We start from the raw sequence: 21,474 nt of genomic DNA on the forward strand, positions 1-21,474 counted from the left end.
TCCTTATGAAAGTTTTTTTTTTTTACCCTCAGAAATTCTGTGTTGTGTATTTAAAATGTTCTGGTTATCAAAAGAAGGCATAAAACATTAATTTCATTTATCTTTTAATTATTGAAATTTAAGCAAAAATTTAAGCTTTTTTTTTGCCAAAAAGTTAAAACCGGACTTTTATTTTGATGGGTTGTCATGTCTACCTTTACATTTATGTGTGTATATGATATGATGCTAGTTTTCCTAAAATGAAACGGTCAAATGCTGAAAGCACCGTGTGTGTTTTTTTTAGCGGCATAATATTTACAGATACTAGTCCATATTGCGGTTTGATTTAAGTGTAATGACCTACTTTTGATCAATTCATTCAAACAAATTCAATGACATTCCGCGTTATTCATTAAAATCCGTTTTTATGACTGGATTCTGCGATTCCGTCCGTTTTTTCCGCATCACAGAAATCATAGGGCCCTATTAATTTAACGTAAATTATGTTTCTTACTGAAATACGTCGTAGAAAACCTATGGGGGTGCCATTATTTCGATGATGTGAAATGGTTGCAATCGGTGAGCTACACTGTAAAAAACTATTTATTGATTCAAAAAAAAAAAAAACTGTTACACGGCTGCCTCAAAATTTTAAGTTCAGTCAACTCAAAAAAAGTTTAGTCAACTTGAAATGTTAAGTTGTACTAAGTGACAACTTAGATATTTGAGTTCATTCAACTTAAAATTTAAGGCAGTTGGGTAACAATTCCAGCTTTTAAGTTTAACAAACCAAACTGTTTGTTTAGTCAACTCAAATATCTAAGTTTGATATGACTCAACAAGTGACTCAACTGACTGCCTCATCAAATTTTTGTTTTTACAGTGTACTAGCACTACCTGTTGCTATTTTTACCGCAACTCAACTCTGAATACACAACTTGGAAAATAAAACACTGATACGACGCCACATTGTGCAGCTTTTGGTTGTAATTTTCAGTCGAAGGGCAACAAGAGTGATAAAAAGATAAGAAAAGAATGGGAAGATGCCTGTGGACGCATAAAACTTCCTAAAGACCCACGTCTTTGTTCTCTCCACTTTAGCCCTGATGCTTTTGAGGTTTTTAGTAGACCACAGCTACTGAAAGAGCTTACAAACGGCAGAGACAAGAAACGCTAGATGCCATCCCGTCAGGATATAAATATGCCGACACTTGTCATGACGACATGGCCACTAAAGGAGTTTCTCAGAGCGGATTTCACTCAATATCCAGGGGCGTTTAGACTCCTTCAGGGGAAAAAAACAATGGTATGGGATTTGGTTTAAAGTCTATGGTTATATTCATCACCACCTGTGAGCTCTTTTATCAGGTCATCGGATCAGTATTTTAGTTGTGTTGCAGTAAAAATAGCAACAGGTAGTGCCAGTAGCAACCAATTTACATCATCGTAATAAAGGTCACATGCATACTTGAAGAAAACCAGTTCCAGTGGTATTAATGATTTGAACATGCATGGACGAAAGGAGCTTACCATATGCATACCGCAATCATTAAGAGTTCTCTGGCCAAGATCAATGGTCATCTGGCAGCTCTTAGCATCTACTCCTTTTCTGCAGCGCTCCAGCATTCGTAGAACAGACTCAACGGTCTGGATTCGTATCCAGTGCTTTCGTAGCTCTGCATCGATGGTCTTATTATCTGGCTCCAAGCAGATGGTGTCCTTCAGCTGCTGCCTGACACTGTTGAAGAGCTCAGTGAGTGGACTGAGGTCTGTAGGACTGCCAAGTCGCTCCGCCAGAGAGCACTCAAGGTTTTTAGCCTCATTTTTTACCGTAAGCTCCCAAGAAGCAAGCTGCTCAATGACCAAACGGATTTTCTGCCTTTCTGCTGTCAGCTGGGATGGATAAAGATCTTTCGAAATGGCCTCAAGGTGGTCAGCAGCCTCTTGACATGTCATTCTCAGCAGAGGCAGCTCCACCAGGACAGCCTGACAAAAGCCGAGCCTTACGTCAGCTCCTACACTCGAGTCTACAATCTGCGACAAGCTCTTCTTCACAGCCTCTCTGGAGTTTTCCATGTGCTGCTTTAAAACGAGGTACTCCTCATGCTCTTTGGCTTGCAGCTCCAGCACATGCATTCTCCTCTGTATGTCTAGTACAGCGTTAAGCATCTCTTTCCTCCGAGGCTCTTGGCAGTGTTGAATTTCCGGCACCTTGCACAGGAACTCCATCAGGATGTGCCTAACAGGTTCAAGAGCAGAGAGCGAGTCCCTTGTTATTGGATACTTCTGCCTCGTGACATCAGCACTCATCTGTCTCAGGCTCTTTAGAATGACGTTCTGTTCCTCGGCAGAAGATTCCTGAGCATGAAGGAGTTCTTCAAGCACCCAGCGCAAGGCCCACTTACGGTTCACAACCCTAGAGACCTCTTCTTGTAAGGCTGTTAGCCTATTGATAAGCTGAAAGCTTTCGGGTACACTCAAACCGTGATTCACATTTTTGAGTTCATCTAACAGAGTCTCCAAGTTATGTGCTTGTCTCTCAGCTTCCTTCAAAGCTTCTGTGCACACCTGAAGCTGAACCCTCAATTCTGGGATGGTAGTTTTAGGTTCAGAAGCCACTGTTTTACCAGACTCTTTTTCTAAGACTGAGGTCAACCAAGAGCTGCTGTCAGTGAGCTGCTTCCACAGTCTCTCTCTAATATGAAACATTCTGCTCATTTCTGCAGCAGCACATTCAGTCTTCTCTGTAAGCTTAACATACAAATCTTCTAGGGAATCGAGGGTGGGCGACATGGAGTCCTCCTTGTCGAGTCCTGTAACTTCCTCTCTTAGCTCTTTCAAAACAGAGGCCAACTGAAACCTCTTTAGAGATGTTTCAGACTGCAGTTTCTTCATGTGGTTGACCTGATGAATTGCCTCTTCAGGAAACAGAGACAACGTTCTTCTCCTACTGACTTTGCTTTCTGTTTGTTTAGCCCATGTAACGTAGTCCCTGATAATCCTCATGATCGGTGAATAACCACTGCCATTCGAAGTCTGAGAGCTGAGCTTCTCCTGAGTCAGAGCTAGCTGCGAATTAAGGCCCTGCATTGCGACTTCTACATCTCTGAGCTCTTTTTTTCCCAGTGGACTTGAGGAAAGAGCTTGAGAGACTTCAAAAAGGTACAAATAGCGCTCTGTTAACACCGCAAAGTCTGCAGTTCTGACAGTTTCTTTTAGCGCACTTTGGCAGTCCATTTGTCCTTGAGAGGGGTGAGGAAGAGAAACGGACTTCTCTAGAAGCTCCAGTTCATGATGCAGATTTCTGGCTTCTTGCAGGAGTGCAGATACTTCTGCTGTGGAGATGTTAGCACACCACAGACTGCTGGAAGCAACCTGCTCTATATTTTGCCATCTTTCCTGTAAAGCCCTAAAAGGTTCGATGCAGGCCACAGGACCCTCTGCCTCACCCAGATGAGATGAAATCTGAGAGCATGTCTGTAGGAGCTCCTCTAATATGCCTCTCTTCTTCTGCATGTTCTTCAGGAATGCATTCAGCTTCTCCGCTTGCAAGGTGCTACTGTCAATGCAAACCCTTTAAAAATGTGAAAACAATGTGGTTACTTTTCAATGTTGTACAACATCTACATTATCAACACAGGTACAGTACAAGAAATGGACTCACCCACTCATTCTTTTTTATGATTATTCATAGTATAAGTATATATATATATATATATATATATATATATATATATATATATATATATATAATAATTAATAATTAATTAATGGCACTCAAAGTGCTTTACATTGTGAGGGGGGATCTCCTCATCCACCACCAGTGTGCAGCATCCAGCGAGAACGCCCACCACACACCAGCTTATTGGTGGAGAAGAGACAGAGTGATGAAGCCAATCAGTAGATATGTGGATTGTTAGGAGGCCATGATGATCAGAGGTCAATTTTGGTCAGGATGCCGAGGTCAAATCTCTACACTTTTCTAAACACATCCTAAGATTTTAAAAGACCACAGAGAGTCAGGACCTTGGTTTAACGTCTCACTCGAAGGATGGTGCTTGTTGAAAGTATAGTGTCCCCATCACTATACTGGGACGCTAGGACACATGCAGACCACAGGGTGAGCACCCCCTGCTGGCCTCACTAGCACCTCCTCCAGCAGCAACCTAGTGTCTCCCATCCAGGTACTGACCAGGCTCAACCCTGCTTATCTTCAGTGGGTGACCAGTCTTAGCCTACAGGTTGATATGGCTGCGGAAGACTAATTAATTTATATATATGTTATATATAAATTTATTTATTTATTTAGGAAAGTTTCCTCCAAGAAAGCAAGGGAGGCAGTGCTTCAGTGCCTCAAATGGCAATGCCTCCATCACGATATGATTGGATATGCTGGGTAATGATCGCCTGTGATTGGTTTATGCAATAATTACGGCCTCTTGTGTTTGTGTGCGCTCTGCTTTCGCAAATAAGTCTGAATAAACAATATAATGTCATTGATCAGAAGACTAATTTAAAAAAGTAAGCAAGCCACTCACACACTTAAGCCCTATTCGGATAGAACTAATTTTACAGGGGGTCGTTAGAGAAAATTGTGTTTCACAGATGTACTTTTTGATTTTAATCCTGTCCAAATCTGCCAAATTACATATGTATCTTTATGAAAATTAAACATGGTTTTACTACAAAAAAGTTAAACTAAAATAACTAATGGTAATCCATCCGAATGACTATACGCAATGCACACATACGGAGTGTGCGATCTCTGTAACACCCCGTTGTGCAAAACAGATGCTCACACCTCTGTAATATACATAGAGATGTTAGTCCCATCCAAATTGGTACATGAAAACGCTGACGTCGGGTGATAAGATTTCAAACTCAAATGTAGTTTAGAAAACTAGTCCCATCTGAATAGGACTTTAGATATAGCCACTTTGTTACGTCAAAATAAGACGTAAAATAACATGAAAACATGATCTGTGGGAGTTTTTAGTGAGTAATCTCTGTGTCTTTGAGCAATATTTTACCGAGCTTTGATGACTGATGATCCGAAAAATTTAAAAAGAGTTACAAATTAACTATTAAAAAGAATTGCTGAACATAAGTTCACAAATATATGGTTTAAATTATTACAGCCTTGAGTTATAATTTTGGAATAAATGCAAAATGCTTAAAAACAATAACTTTTCACACTTGGCTTTAATAAATAGAATATTGATTACATTGTTAATGTAAAAATATGAAAATAAAATTGTACTTTTTCTGATAGTGTAAGTATTGTTTATTTAGGACTTCATGGGAATAATGGTTTTTATACTGTACAAACTGTTTTTTCTATCCCATCAGCCTAAACTCCACCCCTAAACCTACCCCTCACATAAAACTTACTGCATTTTTAGATTTTCAAAAAACTTAATTCTGTATGATTAATAAGCCGTTTTTCTGATGGGGACCAAAAAATACCTAAAAGGACAAGGATTTTGGATACTGCCATCTTTGTGGGGACATGTTGTCCATACCATGTTGGGAATACCTGAATACAAACACACACACACAGAAAATGTCAAGGATGCTCACTGTGTCAGCGTGCTGAGCTCAGCCTCCAGGTTGTGCAGAGTATCCGTAAGAACTCGTTTTTGCTGGTGGTACTGTGTGACCTGCTGGAGCTGCGCCTTCTTAAACTCCACCATGTTTGAGGTATCCATCAGGGCAGTGTTCCATCTGCCCTCTATGCCTATGCTCTGCTCAGGCTCTGTAGAGGGTCCTGCACTAGACTGACGTTGAGTGAGTCTAGCCACCTGCTCCAGCACATGCTGCCGGCAGATCTATGACACAGATTGATATCAAGTCGTAAAGTTTACGGTCATTTTAAATGGTTATAGTTTAAAAGTTAGTTAGAATTTCAGACGGTTTTAGTATTTGGTTTGTCCCTTGTGCTTTAATTACAAGAGCTCTCAAGCTGCATGAACTCCAGATGTTAGAGGAGAACTCCACTTCCAGAACAACAATTTACAAGTAATTTAAATGCAGCTTCAAAGGGCTCTAAACGATCCCAGCCGAGGAAGAAGGGTCTTATCTAGGGAAACGATCAGTCACAATAGTATTGGATACTTTAAGCACAATTGGATACTTTAAGCACAAAAGCTCGTGTAGCACAGGCTCTGGGATGCGCGTCCACGATGCTACGAATTAGTGATGGGTCGTTCTTGAACGATTCGTTCATTTTGAACAAATCTTCAATGTGACTCGGGAAGAAACGAGTCGTCTCGTGGAGTGATTCGTTCAGTCGTGCATGCGCAACATCCTATTAGGTTCTGTACTTGAATTAGTTCACCTGTTTCGAGTCTTTCGAGTTTCAGGTTTTGAGTCGTTCGTTCATCTTATGGGGCTGTCACGTGATGAACGAACGACTTAAACCCGAAAACTTGTCAGATAAGAGGTGAGGTGAGCTAATCATAGACTAAAGACCCAGGTAAACAATGAATTAATCTTTTCTGTTTCTTATAGCATTATATTTTTGTCTTGTTTGTAGTGTGTTCAACGTTTGTGTAAGCAGTAGATGTGTTAGGGAAGTAACATGTAACATTTTAAGTATATTTTGCTAAAATGAACGAAATGACTCGAAAAAAGCTTTGTTCATTTTGCTGAACGAGTCGGTAAAATGATCCGAACTTCCCATCACTACTACGCATCACGTCTAAGTTCATCGTCTTTGTACTCAAAACGTTATAGTATGGCGAAACACTCCATCTCATTTTCTCATCCTCTGACATCGTTGTACCTTTTTGTTTGTAAACAGCATTTGACTTCCGTGCACTTTCTTAGTCTCTGCACGTTCACTTTGTAAACACTGGGTCTGTAGTTCCGCGTGACCTTTCAACGTGATTCAGTAGTACATAGCCTCATGGACGCGCATCCCAGAGCCTGTGCTACACAAGCTTTTGTGCTTAAAAAGTATTCCATTTTTTTTTTTTTCGAAAGAAATGACAGATCGTTTTGCTGGATAAGACCCTTCTTCCTCAGCTGGGATCATTTAGAGCTCTTTGAAGCTGCATTTAAACTGCATTTTGGAAGCTCGAAAATCGAGGCATCAATGAAGTCCATTATATGGAGAATAATCTTGAAATGTTTTCCTCAAAAACCATAATTTCTTCACGACTGAAGACAGAAAGACATGAACATCTTGGATGACAATGGGGTGAGTAAATTATCTGTGAATTGTTGTTCTGGAAGTGGAGTTCTCCTTTAAGTAAAGCCTGATAATGTTTGCAGCATGACTTGAGATGATCTAAACATGATCTTGAGCTCCACTCAAGAATAGCAAGAATATCTGACCTTTTAAACAAAGGAGTTGACACAATCAGTTACAAATCTGGTTACGTGACCTGAAAATCCTGAAGTTCTGCTTCATTTGAAGTCTTTGACATTTTGTAATCAGGCATTTCCTAAATGTAACGAGGGACTGGCATATTGGACCTTCACGGCTAGTACATCATCCAACTGTCAACAGTTGCTCACAGCTGGAGATTTGGGAGAAACCAGTGCAATGAGGTCATGTACTTTACCTCAGCTTGTTCCAGCTGATGAGTCATATGTGCAACGCTGAGCTGAGACGGTCGGTACCGACATCTGAAAACCCACAGAACAGTCCATGCCAGACTGCTCTCAGACTCCGAGAGTGATGAGTTCTGAAGCCAGGAATCTTTCCTTTGTCTAGATTCCTGAAAAAAATAAAAGTATTAAACTTTGAAATTCTAGTGAAATTTTGAAAACACAGACAAAGAAAATGGTACAGTTAAAAGCAAAACATAGCACAGGAAATTCCTCCATACGGTGCGATTTCCTCTCTGAAGCCTTGAGGGAATATATGGTCTTCAACTCAAAGAATGACCAAAAATGAGCTGATTAACAGACAACAGTCTGTTGCATTTGAGAGCAGAAATAAATCTTGGTTTGAAAGATACAGAAATAAAAAATCTACTTTTTGCAGAAGCAATTTTTTCTGTTAAAAGCCCAAATGCTCAATTTACCAAAGTTGCTTTAGTAGTTCCAGTTGTTCTTTAAACAATTCAGAACAAAATCATAATGCGTTCAAATACACACATACCTCAGAACCGTGGCTGGTCATCATAAGTGGATGTACATTAGTGATGGTGTTCAGTAAAGTGGCCCACACACTTGTCCTGGTAGGCTGCTCCGCATGCCTCGTTTGATCCTCACCATCTGCTACTGATCTTCTGTTTATGGACGTTTTGTTCCCGTCAGATGAATCTGAATTGGCTCTAAGCATTTCTTCATACTACAGTAAAGCAGAAGTGTCATAGTTTGAAAATTTCCACCACAACTTTGCTTGCACCTGTGTTCAGAGCTCGTTTAAAAGGGAAACAGTTTTGCTTTTGACTCGTTAAGTGACGGTTTCAGAAGGACAAGGAATGCTGCCCTGTTGGGAATTGAATCTTTCATCTAAAAGGCGTGGTGGTGTGCCTTCGGGCCTAAAACAAACTCAGGAGGCAGTACTGCAAGACGTAACGCTAACAAAATGTAGTTGGTATAATGAAGCCTAATAAAGTTCTTGCTCACAGAAACAATACTGCACAACCTGATATAAAAGCAAATGGATAAGTGCATAATATACAGTAACCATGATAAAGGTTCTGTGGAAATCTATTAGAATGCCAAAATAAAATAAAATAAAAATACTTTCTTAAAATAATTTATTAAACTAAAAAACATACATCCATTTAAAATCTAATGCATTCATGGAATGATACAGAAATGATCCCTATGGGGAATAAATAAAATTAAATAAAATTAAATTAAATACTTTCTTAAAATAATTTATTAAAATAATAAAATCTCATGCATTCAAAATCTCATGCATTCATGGAATGACACAGAAATGATGTCTATGGGGAATAAAATAAAATAAAATAATTTATTAAAATAAAATTGATCATGAATTCATGGAATGATACAGGAATGATGCCTATGGGGAATAAAATAAAAAAAAATAAAATAAAAAATAAATAAAATAAAATATTATCTTAAAATAATTAAAAAATAATAAAATGTCATGCATTAAAAATCTCATGCACTCATGGATTGATACAGAAATTATGTCTATGGGAAATAAAATAAAATTAAACAAAAAATAATTCATTAAAATAATAAAATGCATCATGCACTCATGAAATGCTACAGGAAATGATGCCTAATAAAATAAAATAAAATAAAATAAAATATTTTATTAAATAATAAATCTCATGCATTCATGGAATGATGACTATGGGAAATAAAATAAAATAAAACAAAATAAAATATTTTATTAAATAATAAATCTCATGCATTCATGGAATGATGACTATGGGAAATAAAATAAAATAAAATAAAATAAAATAAAATATAATATTTTGTATTATTAAAATAATAAAATCTTGTGCAAATCTCAATAAATATAAATAATATCTGGTGTAATATGGTTATTAAACTCCAACGGCAAAAGTGCAAGGAAACAACATTAACAACTGTTGAACTAACTGCTTTGAGTACACATAAAATTGGTCAATGCCAGTCTTTTGCACAGCTTGAAATAATTATGACACATTCCGATGATAAAAGTTCTTTCAGATCATTTTTTTAAAACTGTAGGCGACAAAAGGAGAAAATTAATCTAATTGTCTCAATTACAGAGCTTTTAAAATCCATTCAATGATTTTTATTCACTGATATTCTATAACAAATGCCTTCTTTGAATGAAGCGTGAATGGTGAAAAATGTAAAATAAAAAGGCATCAATTAAACATGAAACAACAATTTTCTGCCTGTAGCAAAAGCACTGTAAGTTCACTTCCCGTGTGCCATATTACACATGACGTCCTCCTGAATCCTAAATCATTAAATAAGTTTTAAAAAGTTTGAATGACAAAAGGCACATAACAAATGCTTGAAAAACATTTCATTCAAGTACTGAATGAAAACACCAAGGTTTTTGTGAATGATGTCACATGCAATAAATTTGGCCTGTCATTTTGAAGAATTTAAATAAAAACAACCATGTCAATCTTACCTGCAACGAGAATCTGCCTTCTGAATCCCCTGTGCTTGGAGCTTCAGCACTGCCGAGTTGTGACTCTGATGGGATTGTGGTAGAAACTTGTGTTATACAGTCAGCTGTCACAACAGACGAAGAATCTTCCGCCATTAATTTTGAGTCATCTGTATGTGTTGACCGTACAGACTCCGCTGCTGCTAAAACCACACTATCTGTGGTATTAATAAGGGTGCCTCCGGTAAATGAGATGCTAACGTTTTCAAAATGTACATTTTCTGTTTCACTTTGATTCAAGGTCTGCACAGTATCCACTGTTAGTTTGTCTTCTGTACTCCGTGGCATTGCAGATTTTGTCTGACTAAAATCTGAAGACACAGTCAGTGAAGTATCCGTGGTCTCCGGCAGCCTGACCTCAGAGGTTCGGAGGCTTTCCGAGTCAGTTGTGTTCTTATGTCTAGATTTACACGATTTTGGCTTTTCACTACCGATATTGCTTGCTTTCTCTACACCAACTGGTTTTCTGTTTTTCCTCCTACCTTTACCACCTTTTGGAGGCTTCTGTAGTGTGCTTGCTTCATTTGAAGGCTCTTTAAAGGTGTTTTTATCATCCTCATGATGACTCTCCAACATTGGGACATCCTGCTGGTGAACTACAGACTTTGACTCACTGTGGACATCCATTTGGCTTGATGTTTCTACATCAGCAACTTCATGTTGCTTCTCTTTTTCTTCTTGAATGTCAATCTCCATGGTCTCAAGGAAATGAGGCTTCATTTCACAGCTTCTTGAGCTACTTGATTTCACATTAGACTTTTCTGATAGATCTAGTTCAACCATTTGGCCTTCAGGTTTCGCAGGACTGGAGGAGCTCCTTTGTTGATTTTTTATATCTAAATAGGAGAATTCATCTGTGATTGAGTCTTCAGGACCTGTACACTGTGTCTCTTGCAGTGACTGATACTTGTCTGATGATAATATAGGAGTATCAACATCCAGGATGATGGTAAATACTTTCTTAGCAGTTCCAGAGCTTTCTTGAAGGTTCTCTGGATATAAAAGCATTGCTTGAGTAGATGAGTCTATCTCTGGTTTAGGACTGAAATCAAGGTCTGAAGCAGAATAAGTGGGTTCTACATGATCAGCGTGGCTATTTTCTTTAAAATGCACTTCTGATGTTGAAGGATCAGCACATAAATGTACAGGTTTATCAGAAGAGCTTACAGCATAAGGTTCTTCATCTGGTTTGACTTCCAACAATTTCAAGCCATTCTCTGATGTCTCTGAGGTCCCATCATCAGGTCCAACAGCTGCAACGGTATCCCATTTAGTTGAAGAACCTGGGATGGGCTGTGTGAGTGGGATCTGGTTGGGTTTGGTAAGATCAGAGTCCAGCACTATGGTAAAGACAGGCTTTGATGATTCACAGGATGTGCCGTCATCATCTCTTAACGCAGATCCAGTTTTAGCCCTTTCTTTAGATCCCGACTTGAACTGCTGCTTGTTACTGTTGTGGTCTGATGGAAGGCTCTCAACATCTTCAGCTGCTTGTTGGTCTGTGCAAGGTGACTTGTCTTCTGTTTCACTGCCTTCCTTTGTGGACAAGAATTCTAAATTTATACGATCCACGTCATCCACTTCACTGTCAGCAGCAACCTGCAAAACAAAAGGCAATGACCCAATATTGCTAAACATCAGTAACATATGTGCATTTTTTCAGCTCCTGGACATTTGTTATATGATTTTATGAACTATAACGGATAATGCATACTTCAACATTTTTCTGAAATCGTCCTTGTTTTAAATAGCCAGTGTAGTAGTTCTACTAGCGCCCTATGAAAATGCTGACGGAATCGAGGAATCCAGTGATGAAAACGGAATTTACTGTTTCAATATTTAAATATGAATCGTTCATGTTCTGCGTGTCTCCGCGTGTGTGAATGGGGCAGACGTGTGGTTTCATTAGCCCCTTTCACACAGCAATCCCGCTAATTTGCCGAAAAATTGCTAGCACTACTTTACCAGTAAATACTGAAATATGCTGTTCACACAGACAACGGCGTTCTGGCTTTTTAACGGTAAGAGACCATTCACACAACAGCACTAACATGCCGGTAAATTCCGTGATGTCAGCAGAAACGCTTTAGTTTCACTATCTGTCCAATTTGACAAAGTATAGTGACCAGTGTTGTGCCCATTTTCGACCACTGCCAAATTATTACCCCCTCTTGTTGAAATCATCCTGGAGTATCAACATCCAGGATGATGGTAAATACTTTCTTAGCAGTTCCAGAGCTTTCTTGAAGGTTCTTTGGATATAAAAGCATTGCTTGAGTAGATGAGTCTATCTCTGGTTTAGGACTAAAATCAAGGTCTGAAGTAGAATAAGTGGGTTCTACATGATCGGCGTGGCTATTTTCTTTAAAATACACTTCTGATGTTGAAGGATCAGCACATAAATGTACAGGTTTATCAGAAAAGCTTACTGCATAAGGTTCTTCATCTGGTTTGACTTCCAACAATTTCAAGCCATTCTCTGATGTCTCTGAGGTCCCATCATTAACAGCTGAAACAGTATCCCATTTAGTTGAAGAAGCTGGGACGGACTGTGTGAGTGGGATCAGGTTGAGTTTGGTAAGATCAGAGTCCAGCACTATGGTAAAGACAGGCTTTGATGATTCACAGGATGTGCTGTCATCATCTCTTAACGCAGATCCAGTTTTAGCCCCTTCTTTAGATCCCGACTTGAACTGCTGCTTGTTTGTGTTGTGGTCTGATGGAAGGCTCTCAACATCTTCAGCTGCTTGTTGGTCTGTGCAAGGTGATTTGTCTTCTGTTTCACTGCCTTCCTTTGTGGACAAGAATTCTAAATTTATACGATCCACGTCATCCACTTCACTGTCAGCAGCAACCTGCAAAACAAAAGCGTAAGTACAATCGTGATATGGACTAGGTTCTCTTAAACAAAAAAAAAGTATTTACATATGAATCGTTCATGTTCTGCATGTCTCCGCGTGTGTGAATGGCGCAGACGCGTGGTTTCATTAGCCCCTTTCACGCAGCAATCCCGGTAATTTGCAGAAAAATTGCAAGTACTACTTTACCGGTAAATACAGAAATACGCTGTTCACACAGGCAACGACGTTCTGGCTTTTTAACGGTAAGAGACCATTCACACAACAGCACCAACATGCTGGTAAATTAAGTGATGTCAGCAGAAACGCTTTAGTTTCTGTCCGATTTGACAACAAAGTATAGTGACTGTATAGTGACAATCAAACAGAATGTGTTTTTTGCTCTTATAATCCCAAGACACACATTGAAGTATCCAACCGCAGAGCCACAGTGCTGATGAATGAGAGAGAAGGTTGGGTCTCGAGCGCAACACTTGAAACAGCTGCGAGAGAAGACGCAATGGTCAAAGATGTCCATCGTATTTACACAGAACACTAATTTAAACAAGCAGCAAAGCTCCATAAGAACATTATGATTAGCCAATTTGGACCAAAGCAGACTTTATTCGTCAGCGCGTTTTACGTACTCATACTGGTAATCTTCATTCCGCGTTCACACACAGCAGTATTCCGGCAATTTACTGGTAATGTTACAACTACCCTTACTGGTAAATTGCCTGAACGAATTTACCGGTATTTTTTAAAAGGTCCTATTCACACATGATCTCGTAACTGCAATTTACCGTCAATTTACCAGTAAAGACCAGTATGTGTGAAAGTGGCTATTTACTACACACAGACTGAAGTGCGCGTGGCGCTCACGGTGATTTCAGTGTCTGCCGTCTCGCTAAATGAGAACATAAATATACAAACAACATTTTCAGAGCTGCTTTGAAGTTTCCTTATTCAGAAACTATCGTCCTATCATATACACACAGAAATGTAAAGGTAGTCACGGAAACCCGTGAAAATAAAAGTTCAGTTTAACTTGAAGACATACATTACTATTGTTTGTGTACTACTACTAATATTATTAAAATATTATTAAAACTTTATTTTATTAAGGAATAATTACACAATATTTCTTTCATGCTTTAATTTTAATAGTAACTTTGCCAAAAAATAAAGTTTGTTTAGTTTTAAGTTGTTGTTTAAGTTAAATTAAGTTGTTTTTATGCATTCAAATAATTAGACATGCTTAAACAGAATTTGGTTACAATAAAACTGAAGGTGAGGAAAAAAAATAAAACATTTCATAGGGCCCTTACGTGTATTTTTGTTAAACTTAATAAATTGATGTTTTGAATTGAAGTTTCGCAATTTTAATTAATTAGACTTACTTTCAGATTAATACAATGTACAGGGGTTGGACAGTGAAACTGAAACACCTGGGTTTAGACCACAATTAGTATGCCGTTTGGCCTCCTTTTGCAGCCAATACAGCATTATTTCATCTTGGGAATGACAAATACAAGTCCTGCACAGTAGCCAGAAGGATTTTGAGCCATTCCTTTCGCAGAACAGTGGCCAGGTCACTATGTGATGTTGGTGTATGAAAACATTTCCTGACTCGCTCCTCCAAAACACCCCAAAGTGGCTCAATAATATTCAGATCTGGTGACTGTGCAGGCCATGGGAGATGTTTAACTTTACTTTCATGTTCATCAAATCACTCTTGTCACCAGTCTTGCTGTGTGTATTGGTGCATTATCATCCTAATACACGGCACCACCTTCAGGGTACAATGTTTGAGCTATTGGGTGCACAAAGTCAACCTTCACACTCTGCTCTTATTGGTGGAATGTGCGATCAGTAAAGACTGGCCACCAGGCTGCATAAATATAGCCATGAAACCTCCAACACTATATTGGCCAGTGTTTCAGTTTCATTGTCCAACCCCTGTAATTTAACCATTAAAAAAAGAGCCCAGAAAAATTAAAATGGAAAAAAACGGAATCCAGAAAAATTAAAACAGGAAAAATGGAATTGGGAAAAAAAATGGAATCTGGGGAAAAATAAAACAGATTTTATAGGGCCCTACTCTACACTGGAGCAGGTTTCTTAGAGTCAAAAACTGCACTTTTGTTTGTTGGTATGTCAACAGCTTTGCATAAATTCATAAACAGTTCCAGTTTGATTACTGACTCTGATTTAGTTACTCCATCTTCTCAAGTGTGTCAAATGTGTTTTGGAGTTCATTTTGATCTGCAATTGATGTTCGCCGCCCATATTAAAATGTGACCCTGGACCATAAAACCAGTCGTAAGTAGCACAGGTATATTCGTAGCATTAGACGACAATACACTGTGTGGGTCAAAATTATAGATTTTTCTTTTATGTCAAAAATCATTAGGATATTAATTAAAGGTCATGTTTCATGAAGATATTTTGTAAATTTCCTACCGTAAATATATCAAAACATATTTTTTGATTAGTAATATGCATTGCTAAGAACAAATTTAAGGGTGATTTTCTCAATATTCTGATTTTGTCTGTCCTATCGATGGAAAGCTTATTTATTCAGCTGTTATATTATGTATAAATCTCAATTTCTAAAATTGACCCTTATGACTGGTTTTGTGGTCCAGGGTCACAAATGGACTTCGACCATCTCTATCATTGCCTGATGCAGAAAGGCTTGAGAAGGTGGAAGGTGGAAGACAGGAGTGTGGGAATGGGACATAACACCAAACTCAATCCTGCACTCAAGTGACTCGCAAAGGCGTTTTATACCGTCAGCACGTGCATTACCCACTGTACCACACTTTCCAACTCTCTAAGTAAACTGTTCTGAGAAACCATCCGGCAGAGCAGAATAATACTGATAATGTAGTCTAAAGATAAGCTTTGACAGCAGAAATGGACCTGGTTTAAGTAGTGTGCCGCAAAGCAAAACAATATCCAGCATTTTCCCCCTCACAGAGCAAGTAAAAAAACAAGCACTTAAAAGCAATGAGATGCCATCCTACATTAATGGCCCTAGACGCAGAGCAGAGTGGGCACTCCATTTAGCAGGTTTTAGCTAGGATAGAGTGATTCTGTGCCCACGCCACAAAGGTACACTCAGTGATGTTTCTCCTGCCGACCCCAAAACCAGACCCAGAAAGAAAAAAAAAAACAAGTGTAGGTCTGTCAGTGAATACTTGCAGACAAGAGATTCCTCTTCAAACACAAATTCTGTCATTGTTTACAAACCTGTATGACTTACATTCTAATACATAAAGTATATTTTTTGTATATGGGTTGTTGAGGTGACATGGCATTTTCACTGTCCCACAAGATGAAAATGAATATAATTAATATTGTTGTTATTTAAAAAAGCAGCAAATCGTTAAACATTTCTCTGTCCTACATGAACCTGTTGCAGTGTTGCAGTGTTATTCAATTTTTTTTAATTATGAGCCAAATGTCAAAATTGTCCTATGGTGTGACTGTCTCAAGCATGGTTCAGTAAATTACAACTTTTATAAAATAAAAAGAAAACATTAAAAAATGTTAATAAATACCTCCAGCATAATGTTAGTCTATTTTAGTAAATGATAATCATTTTTTTATCCATATATTTCTGAAAGCATAGGACCTTGACACATATTGACAAGGATGTCCTCTGGCGTGACATCATATCCTGATTTTAAATCATCCAATTGCAGAGAAAACTCTAATTAGTTGAAGGACCCCATTCATGGTCGTGTCAAGCCCATGATGTGCACATGGAAATTTTTGTCTGAGAAATGTTCAAATATTTAACTTTTTTGAAACCACTACAAAAGCGTTACGTTTGGTTGTCTTTGTGACACCCCTAAATTATACATTTTTTTAAATTAAAAACTGTATGTTAAACTACATAATCATGGAAATGTGTCTTGCTAACCGCTAATGACGGCTTAGTTCAAAATAGCAAGGTCATTATTTGACACAAAAGGCTGAAACATCCCTTGGTGTGACAGAAAATGTCCTCCGGTGTGACACCTGTACAGTCACACCACAAGACAAAGATGTCACACCAGAGGACAAGGTCTCTTTAAAAACATATTAAATAACTAAATAAAATTGTAATAAAACTTTTTATTCTTTTTTGACCATATTCAGTGTTCTTAAATGCAGTACTTACATTAAACTATTTTTAATTTTATTTTAATTTAATTTGAACCATTTTAATAGTGTGATGTAATATCCTATGAAGTGACATGCATAAAAGAACCACAGATTTGTTTTTATCTCAAAATCTCTTTAAAAAAAAAAAAAAAAAAAAACAGTGGAGTATTGTAATAGGGGAGACAGAAATATTAAGATAATATATCTTAAAATGATATAATTTTCAGCAGTTTTGAACGGATGACAGCAAAGTTTGTGTTGTTGTCAAAGTTTGTCTTGAAATTGTCATGGGGAAAAATGATAGTATTATAATTTTATATTAAATAAATAACACTATATGTAAATAAGTGTCTATATTATATATTATTATATTATTAAGAGGTTTTTTTTTTTCTTTAAAAAAAAAAAATGAATTTATGGTACAGTTCAATTAAAATGTTCAGACTTCATATACATAAATATATGCATTTCTTATTCAAAAATGTATTTTACAAAATAAGCATTTTTTACTGGCTATTTGTCAACTACCCATATACAATAAGAGTCAGTGGGGTTCAGTATTTTTTGGACCCTACTTGCGTTCATATGGACAAAAAAAGTAAGTCAGTCATATAGGTTAGGGACAATACAAGTCAGCTGATATAGATGTACCAAAACCACTTTTTCTGCATTTTTTTCTTTTGAAACTCATCCTTCGCAAAAGAAACACCACACTAACCTGAACTGACTGGAGCTCCTCTGTGGATACTCCAGGCTGCTGAGGCTCAATGCACTGAATGGAACTTTGAACTGGATCAGAGTTCCATTCCTGAGTCCTCTCATCTTCCAAGATCTTCCTCAGGGCTGGTGTCTTTCCAAACAGCGTCTGAACATCTTGGGAGAGGGCAGTCTGACCCTCTGGAGTACAGCTTGTCTGCAGGACCTCAGACAGATTCTCAACCTCCAGAAGGTTTCCTTCCCCTTGTTCTACAGCCTAACAAGAATCCACCAAGGCAATCTCATTACATCAGACGTCTGGAGAAGGCTAATCGAGACTATCATCTCCATTGCAGTTTAAAGACTGCAAAAGATGTAGCTTATCTAAAGTGAACTAAATATTAACCGAATTTAAATCAAATTACTAACTGAAAAGGATGAAACTATAACCTTGGGTGAGGTGTTAGTAATGAATACATTTCGAAAAAAAGCAAAAGTGTAGGTGGTACAGTATATTACATTTGAGTGTGTATGATTGTGAGTGAATGGTTTTTGTTTGTCTTTTACCTTTGAAGCATTTGAGTCTTGAGAACTGTGCTCCGTCTGGCCCTGTAGAGAGTGTAGACTTTCCTGGCTCTGTTGTATTAACATTGCACACTTCAACTCCTCATTCATAGACTCATCGAGTCCAACACGGACATCCTGAACAAAAACATTAACACAATCACATGTAAATAAGACTGTGCAGCAGATAAAGATGTCTGAGAAACTTATGGAATTATATTACAGTAACAAATTGTTCAGATATTATTGTAAATTAAACACCTAATATATTATTTTCTATAATATAACATAATATAATACAATATAATAATGGGCAGGTCAAGTAGAAATGGGCTCAAAAATACATTTCCTTTAGTGCATCAGATGTTCCTTTTACTATATGACGGACTGAAATGGAATTTAAATTGCTGTTAACAGACAGCGCATAACTCTTAGAACTGAAGTAGTTACCAAGAAACAAACTGATTCTAGTTAGCAAATCTAAAAATGTTCATATTTCCATTCAGGCCACTTTACAGACGCACCCTTTGAGAACAGACAGACTCATGACAAGAAAATTACCTGAACTTCTCTAAGACTCTCCTCAAGTGTGACCGCTCTGTTCACATCCTCAGAAACCTGAAAATCCCCTTGCTGATGCAGGGCCGAGCTGCAGGCCTGCTCTTTGAAATCCTTTAACTCAAGAAGAGCATCTTGTGTCTTCTCTCCAAGTTCAGACTGTATCTCAGGTGCAGCATCTTCTGTTTTTCTAATCTGGGGCTTAACATGCTTAGGATCTCTGATCATCTGAGGAATTTCAGGTCTGTTGGGGTTCATTGCTTGCTCTTTCTTCTCTACGAGCAGCTCTCTAGCCGTGCAGATGCTTTCTTGAAGGCGAACTCCATCTTCAGCCAGCGCCTGGAGGTTTTCTAGACCAGCAATGCTGGCTAGAAGATTTATCTGCTGCAGTAAAGCATCTGCTTGCTTTGCCTCCGCTTGCAGCTGCTCTGATAAGACCTGTCAGTCAAAATGGAAGGATTAGCTGCTCAAAAAACATCTTTAGGCAAATGTAGATCAAAATGGGCCAAAACAGAACTTCACAGCACAGCTGACTTACATTTGAATACTTTCTCAGCTTAGTCTTAAAGGAGAAGTCCACTTCCAGAACAACAATTCACAAATAATTTACTCAACCCCTTGTCATCCAAGATGTTCATGTCTTTCTGTCTTCAGTTGTGAAGAAATTATGTATTTTGAGGAAAGCATTTCAGAATTTTTTACGATTGAAGACAGAAAGACATGAATATCTTGGATGACAAGGGGTTGAGTAAATTATTTATAAATTGTTGTTCTGGAAGTGGACTTCTCCTTTAAAGTATAAACATTCACCTGGATGGTTTTGAGGACCTGTGGGCTTTCAGATGTGGCAGATGTGGTCAGAGAGGTCAGCGCATTTGCGATAGACTGAATGGAGGACAGGTGATCTGCGATATCAGACGCCACCTTTCCCTTGGCAGCTTCCAGCTGTGTAAAAACATCACTGGTCTCAGAAAAGAGCTCCTTCACCTCTGCCATCTTCTTCCTCAGCTGGCTCTCAATCACCTTTAAAAATGAACAATAGTGAATTTGCTGAAATTTGAAGAGTGGTTAATGAGCTAGACTGGCTAACACTAACTACTGAATGAGGTTTATCTATAAAACACAACATACCACATAATTTTTGCATAGAAATGTCATTACACTTTGTCTAGCATTCATTTAAAGGGGATATCAGACAGCCATTTTCCACAAGTTGGTATGATTCTTGAAATGTCTGCAAAATACTTTGGTTAAAATTCCTCAATTGTCAGTGTAAAACAACACCCTTTTTAACTTGTCAAAAACGGCTCATTTACAGCGACCCATTTTGGTGCATGTCTCTTTAAATGATAATGACCTCTGCTCACCCCCCCATCTCGTTCGTTTATTGTGTATTCTGTTGCACATGAAAAACAAATCTAATCTCTGCTGTCGGGAGAAAATGAAGACTCTTCTGTTCACTTTTACATCCAACTACAAAACACCTGTATTGCTTACAAGACATTATTGTCGCTACAGCTGCTTGAGTGCAGAGAAAATGGCGGGCTATGTACAACTGGCTGAGGGTGGAAATAAGCTAATATGGCACAGTCCTTCAGCGGTCGTGGGCGGAGCCTGAGCAATATGACATCATACTGCTCAAAAAAATCAAAACGGTTTGATAATTCAGTCAGTTTAGGTTTTTTGTGGATTAAAAAAAAGAGTGGATGGACTTTTCTCATTGTAGGGTGGTTGGGTCCACACATTTATATGCAAAAGTGAATTTTTGCATCCAATGTCCCCTTTAAAAAATTCGCTTTGTGAAAAGTTGCTGCTTTGTCTGAAAATCACCTGTAGCTCCAGTGGGAATTCGCGACTCTGCAACAGCTCCTGGATCTCCGAAGATCTGCGATGAAAATGTTCAATGTTCTCCTCTTGAATCCTGAGCTCATCCTGTGTAAAACAATTATATTTGGCAAAGATATTGTCAGTTGTGAAAGTTATAACAACAAAAAAAACAGTTTTAATCAAAGACTTCACCATTTATGTAAGTCTACTATACATGTAAAACATCTTAACTGTTAAAACGTTTGGGGTTAGTAGGATTTTTTTTTTTATATATTTTTGGGGAAAAAAAAAAAAAAAATATATATATATATATATATATATATTTTATATATATATATATATATATATATTTATTTATTTGATCAAAAATACAATAAAATCAGTAAAATGTAATTTATTCCTGTGATGGCAAAGCTGATTTTTTACTCCGGTGTTTTAACAAATAATGCTGCCTGTCAGATTGTGCTACCAACACTGTGTTTTTCATACTGTAATGTTATGTTTAGGGTTGGGGTAGGTGTACACGTTAATAAAGCCTCACACAATATTAATATCATGCTGGAAGCAAAATCTGATAGGTAGCATTTTTCGCTGTCGCATTATGCTACCATCTGTTTTAACGGGAGGTAGCAAAATCTGACAGGGTAGCACAAATTGTCAGAACACCGGTCTTCAGTGTCACATGATGATTCAAAAATCATTCTAATATGCTGATTTGCTGCTCAAGAAACGTTTATTATTATCAATGTT

At 37.9% G+C, this 21,474-nt stretch overlaps 1 protein-coding gene across 4 annotated transcripts in view; it reads right to left on the reverse strand.

Moving 5' to 3' along the window:
• The window catches only part of LOC127182642 (nesprin-2), a 121,248-nt gene that overhangs the window by 62,748 nt on the left and 37,026 nt on the right, over nt 1–21,474 (reverse strand). For all 4 annotated transcript variants that reach the window (XM_051138041.1, XM_051138040.1, XM_051138039.1 and 1 more), the window contains 11 exons: nt 20,728–20,829; nt 19,708–19,920; nt 18,901–19,335; nt 18,343–18,477; nt 17,798–18,052; nt 12,517–12,942; nt 10,049–11,686; nt 8,090–8,281; nt 7,548–7,703; nt 5,560–5,807; nt 1,510–3,553 (listed from right to left, as the gene is read on the reverse strand). In XM_051138041.1, the coding sequence (XP_050993998.1) occupies nt 1,510–3,553; nt 5,560–5,807; nt 7,548–7,703; nt 8,090–8,281; nt 10,049–11,686; nt 12,517–12,942; nt 17,798–18,052; nt 18,343–18,477; nt 18,901–19,335; nt 19,708–19,920; nt 20,728–20,829 (5,844 nt within the window). The remainder of the gene's footprint in view (nt 1–1,509; nt 3,554–5,559; nt 5,808–7,547; nt 7,704–8,089; nt 8,282–10,048; nt 11,687–12,516; nt 12,943–17,797; nt 18,053–18,342; nt 18,478–18,900; nt 19,336–19,707; nt 19,921–20,727; nt 20,830–21,474) is intronic.

This window comes from Labeo rohita, chromosome 20, assembly GCF_022985175.1.
Source record: "Labeo rohita strain BAU-BD-2019 chromosome 20, IGBB_LRoh.1.0, whole genome shotgun sequence".
Lineage (NCBI taxonomy): Eukaryota > Metazoa > Chordata > Actinopteri > Cypriniformes > Cyprinidae > Labeo > Labeo rohita.